General features: G+C 44.3%; 1 protein-coding gene across 1 annotated transcript; it reads left to right on the top strand.

Annotated features, from left to right (window-relative positions):
- The first annotated feature begins 3,548 nt into the window (after positions 1–3,548).
- Positions 3,549–8,327, top strand: TMEM74 (transmembrane protein 74). Its single transcript, XM_087962088.1, has one exon. The coding sequence runs from the start codon at positions 3,797–3,799 to the stop codon at positions 4,736–4,738; it is 942 nt and encodes a 313-aa protein (XP_087818214.1). The 5' UTR covers positions 3,549–3,796; the 3' UTR covers positions 4,739–8,327.
- Positions 8,328–8,907: the final 580 nt, after the last annotated feature.

The raw sequence follows: 8,907 nt of genomic DNA, 5'->3' as shown, positions 1-8,907 counted from the left end.
CTTTGATTGAACACCAATGCAAAGAAATCTGGAATTGTACTGTCAGCACTGTCCTATGTGATGCTCAAGGAATTTTATTCTGGTTGTTTTCTATAAGCACTCGTATCTTTGTGATAAAAATCAACCATTCAGGTATTCAGACAACTGGAGACATGTCAACAATAAAGAGGAGCTTTATTATGGAGCTTTTGCAAAAGGGAATTCTGTGCTCATGGGCGGAGCCACAGAAGACATGTTTCCTAGGAGGGCTGGGGTTTATATAGTTTAAAATATACAGTCTCTGCCCCTTTCCGGGTTCACAATCTATCCAGCTACATATCCCCCTACACAACACCTCTATTACTGTAGCATACCATCTGTTTCTTTAACCTGTTTACCCATTTCCATTTCCAGTAATCATCATCATTAACGTGACACTGGAGAGCCTAACCTGCCAAATATATAACCTTTATACAAAACAATAAAGAATTCTTTCACAATATTCCAGTAAATTATCTTAGGTTAACACAGAGGTTAAAAATGGCATTATCATTGCTTTATATTTTCACAGGTATAATTTATTTATTTATTTATTTATTTATTTATTTGATTTGTCAATTGTTTACAAGATAATAAGTATAAGTGTATACATAGTTATGAATACATGAAATGGGTACATATAAGAAAAATAAAAGAAAAATAAAAGAAACAATAGGACAGGGACAGTAGGCACATTGGTGCGCTTTATGCACGCCCCTAGAGACCTCTTAGGAAAGGGGTGAGGTCAATAGTAGACAGTCTAAGGTTAAAGTTTTTGGGGTTTGGGGAAGAAACTACAGAGTCAGGTAGAGTATTCCAGACATTGACCACTCTGTTGCTGAAGTCGTATTTCCTGCAGTATGGTGCGGTTAACCTTGAGTTTGTATCTATTGTGTGCTCTTGTGTTGTTATGGTTGAAACTGAAGTATTCATTGACAGGTAGGACATTGCAATGTATGATTTTATATACCATACTTAAATCAGACCGAAGACGCATAATCTTAATGAAATTCTTCTCAATAAAAATCTTCAGGTTTTTAAACAAAATTAAATGCTCCTCAAATCCAGATTTCCCCCCCCCCCACATCACTTACACAAAATGCTGTGTAACTTTAATGAAAAGCCAATGAAAGGATCTTCCCCCTCCAACCGGGTGCTCTTCACCTCTGCCTAGTATTTCAGACCCTGTAATTCCAATGCAAGTACTGGATTGGCATCATGAGAACTGAAGTCCAGAAGACCCAGAACTCTTCCAGGTCGAGAAGGTAGCCTTCATGTCTCATGAAAGAGAGATCTAACTGGAATTAAGGAGAACTTTCCCAACAGTGAGAACAATTAATCAGTGGAACGGCTTGTCTCCCAAAGCTGTGGGTGCTCCATTGGTGGAGGTTTTTGGTTTTCAATAAGAGCTTGAAAACCTGCAATGGTATAAGGTCTCTGGCTCAAGCAGGGGGCTAGATTAGAAGACCTTCAAGGCCCCTTCCAGCCCTATTCTACGTTAACATTTGTTAAGTGAGCTTTGCCTCATTTTACGACTTTTCTTGCCACGGTTGCTAAGTGAATCATTGCGGTTGTTAGGTTCGTACTATGGCTGTTAAGTGAATCTGGCTTCCTCATTGACTTTGTTTGACAGAAGTTTGCAAAAGGTGATTAGTCATTTCCAACTCTAGGGGGCAGTGCTCATCTCCGTTACAAAGCCGAAGAGCCAGCACTGTCCAAAGACGTCTCCGTGGTCATGTGGCCGGCATGACTAAACACACGGAATGCTGTTACCTTCCCACCTTTTCTACTTGCATTTTTATATGCTTTCGAACTGCTAGGTTGGCAGAAGCTGGGACAAGTAACGGGAGTTCCCTCCGTTACGTGGTGCTAGGGATTCGAACAGCCGAACTGCCGACCTTTCTGATCGACAAGCTCAACTGCCGCCGTCATAAATAGGACTCAATAGCCAAGCATCTGAATTTTGATCCCATGATGATGGGGGATGCCCCAATGATCTTAGGTGTAAAAAAAAAAAAAATCTCAAGTCCCTTTCTTCAGTACCATTGTAACTCTGAACCGCCGTCACTAAACGCACTTCTGTAAATCGAGGACTACTGTGCAACTGCCATTCTCCTCAGCTTGAAAAAATCCTTTGGCACGTCTCCTTCTTCCTTTCCTCCAGATCAAACAACTTCTCTAAAGATATGGAAACTTGACGCAGCAGGGAGAGTGAGGCAGAGCAGACCTTAGATTCTGTTCGCCTTTCCGCGCGCGGCGGGACTACATCTCCCAGAGTGCCCCAAGTGCTCCGCCCCGCCGGGCTCATTCCAGTCCGTCCGTCCGTCCCCCGCTCCTCACCTCGAGGGAGGCAAGAAGGAGGGAGGCGGCGCGTGGAGAAGGGACCGCGACAACAAGTGCCCGTTCGGGGCGTCCCGATGGAGCCAGCGGGGTGACTGACGGGCAAGCGGCGCTTTTTGCTCCCGATGGAGTCAAACCTCTGGGGAAAGCAAAAAAAAGAAGGTCCGTGAAGAGGGCAGGCAAGGGCTACTCGGGCGCTGCCGGGAAGATTAAAGGGACGGGAGTTTTACCTTTACTTTCCTAAGATTGTCTTTCCCCCTCGGTCCGTTATTCATTTCACCTGGTTCGCCGGGTTTTTTAGCCCATTGGTTAAGGTGTTGGCGCTGAACGCACCGAAGCTCAAATAGCCAAAGCGGACGGGGATGGATGTACCCCGGGCGCGGAGACGAGGTTGGGAGGGGAGTCGGACACACCTCGGATGGAAATCTGCGAATCGCCTCTTTGATCGGCTTCAAAACGCGTCGGGTCAATGTTGACAAGCTCTTGGATGGAGCGGCATAAATCGCAAGCCCATTATCCTGCCCCTTCCCTTCCCCTCCATCCCCATCCCAACAGGCGCGTGCTTTCTGTTTCAGGTGAGCCGTTTTGCAATGCCTTTGCTTCTTTCCTCTTATTGCACTTGGAGGAAAAGCGGAGAGTTGCCCCTTTGAACCATCATCTAGAGATGATTTCACATCAGAGGCTGGGAGACGGGATTCCAGGAAGTGCTGCTCTCTCTTCTCCCCCCCCCCCCATCTCCTGGGATGCTCAGATTTCCACTGGACAAACACTAGATCCTGGGTGACTTTTGCTCAGAGGGATTTTGCTGGCTCCTTTCCGATTAGGCTTTGCATTTGAGTCTGGGTGAATGTGAGACGCCAAGTTTGACTTTGCCCCTTTGAATGGCATTTGACAGGGGGTTGGTGGGTTTTGCCCTTGAGTGCTGGAAGTGGTGAAGGATCTGTGTTGACTGAGCTTTTCTTTCTTTTTTTCTTTTTCCAAAATTTGCAAAGGGTTATTTCTAAAAGCCGATTAGAGTTCCTAAATTGGTTTAAGATAAGCACAGAGTTTAGCTTTCAGTGGCTGGTTAAACACAAGCCTTCACATTGGCTGTTCTCCATCCACTTGCAGAGACACTGAATAAAAATCAGGGTAATGACTATATAATCTCTGTTGCAGTTCTGCTACATTTGCCTTTGTCTCCCAACAGATCTGCCAGAGAAGCTGCTTCTCCTCTTCTTGTGGCAACTGCAGGCTCAAAACAAAGGCGTCTCCAAGTAAATTTATTTAACTGAGTGGTGGTGGTAGTGGCGGCTGAATCCGAAGCCAGCAAAATGGGAGCCCAAAGGTCAGAGGTTGCGGTTGAAGTCACCTCACAACCATTGAGGGGGCAACCGGCTGCCTTTGCCAAAACTACAGAGATGTAAGTGGTCGATTGGACTTGTGCTCTGAAGCACCCATGGCATGTATGGAGGTCTTGCAAGTCACCAGAGAGGGAGTTCCATCCGTGGAGTGCCACGGTGTGGATTGGAGCTTGCACACTACACCGTGCCAGGGCCGGCCTGATGAAAGTGGGGCAAAGAATAGATTCCTAGTTACGACTGCTGAATGCTGCGAGCAGCATTGTAAAGCTGCAGTACAGGAAGCCAAAGAAGAACCTGCCCGGCCCTCTCTTGCCCTCCTTGCAGTATCATCATTGTCCCCAGAAATTACCACAGCCGGTCATTTCACCTGCTCCAACTTTTCAAAGGAAGAGAAGGAGACGGCCTCCAAAAATGCCTGTTGCTGTGAATCCGAGACGTCCTTCACCTGTGTGGATGAAAACACCAACCACCTCAATCACCCAGGGAGTCTTGCACATCGTAGCTGTTGCCAAGACCAAGAGTTCCTTCCCCACCCTGACCCGGACACACAGATGCCTTCAGAGTGGCCCTATGATCCACCTTCCTTAATTTCCGAGGAAGAGGATGATGATGGCGGCTCTGAAGCAGCTGGTGGAAAATCTATTGATTACAGCTTTATCAGTGCCATCTTGTTCCTGGTCATTGGGATTTTGTTGGTGATTGTTTCCTATGTGGTCCCCAGAGGCGTAACTGTGGATCCCAGCACAGTGGCAGCACGGGAGATGGAGCGCCTGGAGAAGAAGAGTGCCCGGATTGGGGCTCACCTAGATCGGTGTGTAATTGCTGGGCTCTGTCTGTTGACCCTGGGAGGTGTTGTGTTGTCCAGTTTACTGATGATGCAAATGTGGAAAGGAGAACTCTACAGAAGGAGCCGCTTTGCCGCTTCGAAGGAGTCAGCCAAGCTGTATGGATCTTTCAATTTCCGAGTGAAATCCTCTACAAGTGATAATATGGAGTTATCACTCGTGGAAGAGGAAGCTCTTGCAGTAACAAGTTAGCCTGGCCTTGATATAACGAAGCAACAAAAAGGGGAGCAGGGGGTAATTTGCATTACATGGAAGCAAAGGATCCTTAAAATAGCTAGTGCGACTGACAAAAGTGCCTTTGCCAACACATGAAAGGAAATTTTGCATTATAAAGATGTATGATGATAAGCAGGGAAAAAGAAAAGAGCTCATGTTTAAAGTAGGTTATGTAGGTGGTCGTTGGCTTACAACCATTCATTTAGTCACTGTTCAAAGTTACCCAAAAAGTGATTTATGACTATTTTTTTTTCACACTTACAACTGTTGCACGATCACGTGATCAAAATTCAGGCACTTGGCAACTGGCATGTATTTATGACTGTTGCTCTGTCCTGTTTTCTTGTGATCATCATTTATAACCTTCCCAACCAGCTTCTGACAAGTAAAGTCAATGGGGGAAAGTCAAGTTTGCTTAATGACTGCATGAGTCACTTAACAGTTCGCAGCGATGCTTAACAACTGTGGCAAAAAAAAAGATTGTAAAATAGGGCGCCACTCACTTAACAATTGCCTTGCTTACCAACAGAAATATTGGGCTCAGTTGTGATCATAAGGCAAGAACTACCTCTACGGTCTATAGAAAGCGTATAGCTGTCTTGGTGTTCATAGAAACCAGCTATGGTGAATTTCCATGTATGTGAACTCTGAAGGAAGTTTCATTCAGAATTGTGGTAGTCAGTGGAGTGATACCACATTAAACTGTCTACATCAGAGTTCCCCAACCTTTCTGGGTTGGCAGCCCGGGGGGCAAAGGCCCTGGAACACATGCATACTGTCATGCATGCATGCATGCTGTTGTGGTTAGCCGGCAGAAGGTGCAGATGGCTGAGGAGAGCGAGGACTCTGATGAGGGGCCAGGACCATCAGGGAGTGGACTGCTGCCTTCAGAGATTGTGGGGGCTGGCAGCAGTGATGAGGAGGTTCTCGAGGAGCCTTTGCCAAGTGCGCGTGCATGCAGGATTGCTCAGAGGAGAGAGCAGTTACAGCAGCAGAGGCTACTCAGGAGTAAGGCTGCAAAGTAATGACTCCTCCCTCAAGAAGATAAAAGCCAGGTTTGGAAAAGCGTTCTTTGCAGACAGCAAAGAAGCTCTGAAGCTCAACTGGTGGACATCTTAGTTTGTGTTTGGAGAATCTTGTAAATTAGTTATTATCTCTGGGTTTTTGGCAGCCTTGACAAACAACTTGGCAAGGCTCTCTCTTGTCAGAGCTAATTGTTGGAAAGCAGCCTTTTATCTGTAAAGGAACAGAATTGGGATTAAACCTTGAAAGGTGGGGGCTGCTGCCTTTATCTGTCTTTGCTCTCTGGGAACCTGGTTGGGTCAGATCACATGCATACGGGGCCATGACCATGCACACTCCCTCGTGCCAGCATTGAGCAGGCGCTTGAGGCCCCATTCGCATGCACTCATGAAGATCAACACTGGCACGAGTAGGGGTATGTGCTCACGGTGACGCTAGCACCTGCGCCATGCTCGTATGACACTGCAATTGTAGTGGGTGTGCACTTGCACATATGCGCACACACTGGCCAACCACTCACACAGCCTGGTGGTCAACAGGCCATGGCCCGGTAGTGGGCTGCAGTCCACAGGTTGGGGATCCCTGGTCTACATTATCAGACTGCAGCAGCTATTTCATTTACTTAGTTACTTATTCATAGGATTAATATTCCAACTTTTATCCAGCTTCCAATTGTTGCCAACCTCATCAATCCCATGAGGCTTATTCCAAAGTTAGCTGCAGAGTTTTCCATGATGGTGAATGGACTTGAACCCCAGTCTAGCCCCTTAGCCATTACACCACAATGGCTACTGTTGTAACCATGAGACAGGTTTTTCAAGGCCATGTGGGAATTGCATTTATTACGAGCTGCAATGTCAGTTTTGTGGAACCACTTCAGGGCATTAGGGAAATGAAAATGCTGCTCTTGAATCTATATGTAGACCTATTATTTCAGTTTCCCACACAATGATGCTAGGGTGAGGACATTGGAGGAAATGGAAGTGGCAATGTAAATAGTTAGGCAAGGTATTGTGAGTCTTGCTGGGTTGTTAGGATTCTAGCAGTTACTCTTAGGTGCTGGATGCTGCCAATGACCCTGAAGATGCATTATTATATGGGCGCTCTGTTCAATTGCATGGTGTCTCAAATGTATGAAGAGGCCATCCCTGATTAACACCATATCATTGCAGAGCAAGCTGGGTTCTGTAGAAAGTCAAGAGTTGTTCTCTATTGTTCAGAAGACTGGGCATAAGATAATTCTAGTTACAGGAACTCAAAATTCGGATTGAATATTAGGAAAATAAAAACCTAAGTATTAAAACAGTTGGGCATTAGAATCAGTTAACCAGAGAAGTTCACTTAAGTCCAAGGTAAGGTGGAATAGAGGCTGTGTGGTCTCAGTCAGGTGTTCCAATTCTAGATGCCCAAGTCCAACTTAGCATCTTGGGGAAATGCAGTTGCTGGTTCTTTAACTGACTTTGATTGGGTTGTCAGCCAAGCCTAGGTAGACAAGATCAGAAAAGGGTACAGGAAGATTAGAACTATATACTTTATTAAGAGAAGGTACAATAACGTGGTCTTGTAAGTCTGGTTGTGCTATCCCTCCCCTTCCTTTCTATACTCCAGTGAAGTAGAAAAGTGTTTGCTTGAGGCACTTCCAAATATTATCTTACTTTCCAGGACTTAAAGAAAGTCTCTGCCTAGATAATTGTTTTCACATACTTCTATCAAGGTGATTTCGCTTACTACATGGGTGAATATATCCAATTTGTATTGTATGTTCAGTAAAATAAGCATGAAATGGAAACCATGTTTTGTTTTGAACCTGGAACAAACAGATTGTTTCTTGGAAGTTCTGCCAAGTTTCTGACTGGGATATTGTTTGGCAGAAAACCTGGAACAAATTAGAAGTTCCAGGTTTCAGCTGAAACAAAATCCAAACAAAACTTATAGGACAGGTAGAGCAAAGTTAGAGCACTTCTCCCCTCTTTCATATTGCCTGTGCATTGATCTACTCACCAGTCTTTCTTCTACCTTCCTTTCTCTACCTCTCCTTATGCTGCACTTTAAGCCAAGGACATTGGTGATGGCAGTAAGGAGAGGTATGGAAAAGAGGGCTGGCAGACCAATTGGATATGTTGATTTGATGTCAAAGACAGCTATGCAACTATCCACCTAGTCACCTTCTCATAATCTTACTAGTGACTTCTCTGTTGTGACTACTGCCATCCATTGCTTTTGCTCTACCCCACTCTACCCACCCAAATATTTCTGCCTAGAATACACAAGTTTTGATCTGCATACAAAGGACTAGAAACTAGTTGATTGTGTAATTCATATACAGAATAAAGAGCCAGTGGTTAGAATGCAGTATTGTAGGCTAACTCTGCCCACACCCAGGAGTTTGATCCTGATTGACTCAAGGTTGACCTTCCATCCTTCTGAGCTCAGTAAAAACTTAAATTGTTGAGGATAATATGCTGACTCTGTAAATCACTTAGAGAGGGCTGCACTATGAAGCAGTGTATAAGCCTAAATGCTATTGCTATTGCTATTTTGAATTGCCACATTTAATAGCAAGACATCATGTGTTGAAGGATAGACTATCTGTTCATATCTAGACCAGACTTGATATATGCTGGCATAATTCAAAATAGACAAGTTTAAACAACTATAATTTCTGTGGGTCCTGAGAAAGCTTTTGATATGGTTTATTGAAATGTTTTTGATGTTAGCTTTGTATAATTTTGGAGGGATGTATTTTATTTAATTCTGAAATAATAGATAGTTATTTGTGGTGCCAGAAATAGGCTCACTAAAAAGGAGTAATGAATAATCTGGAGTTTTGAATGTGGGATATCTTATTCCCACATATGTTCCATCATTTGATATTGCAGTCATCATGTGATGTGCTAACTTTATTGAATCAGTCCCATATAATTAAAACTGAGATGCTATCTTGACTTTTGCATTTTAGTAGACCCGATGTACATGACAGGGTAGCACTTCTTATTTTTCATCTACATCAGAACTTTTTAAACTACTTCTACTAATAGCTACATTAAGATGTATGGACTTAAGTTCTGGCTGGAGGATTCTAAGAGATGAAGTCCACCCATCTTAAAATTACCAAATTTGAA

The sequence above is a fragment of the Notechis scutatus genome, chromosome 3, assembly GCF_049901735.1.
Source record: "Notechis scutatus isolate UNSWTSFEM ecotype Mainland chromosome 3, rNotScu1.2, whole genome shotgun sequence".
NCBI classification, from domain to species: Eukaryota; Metazoa; Chordata; class Lepidosauria; order Squamata; family Elapidae; genus Notechis; species Notechis scutatus.
Note: the sequence above shows the minus strand (reverse complement) of the source record. Positions and strands in the feature narration are given on the sequence as shown.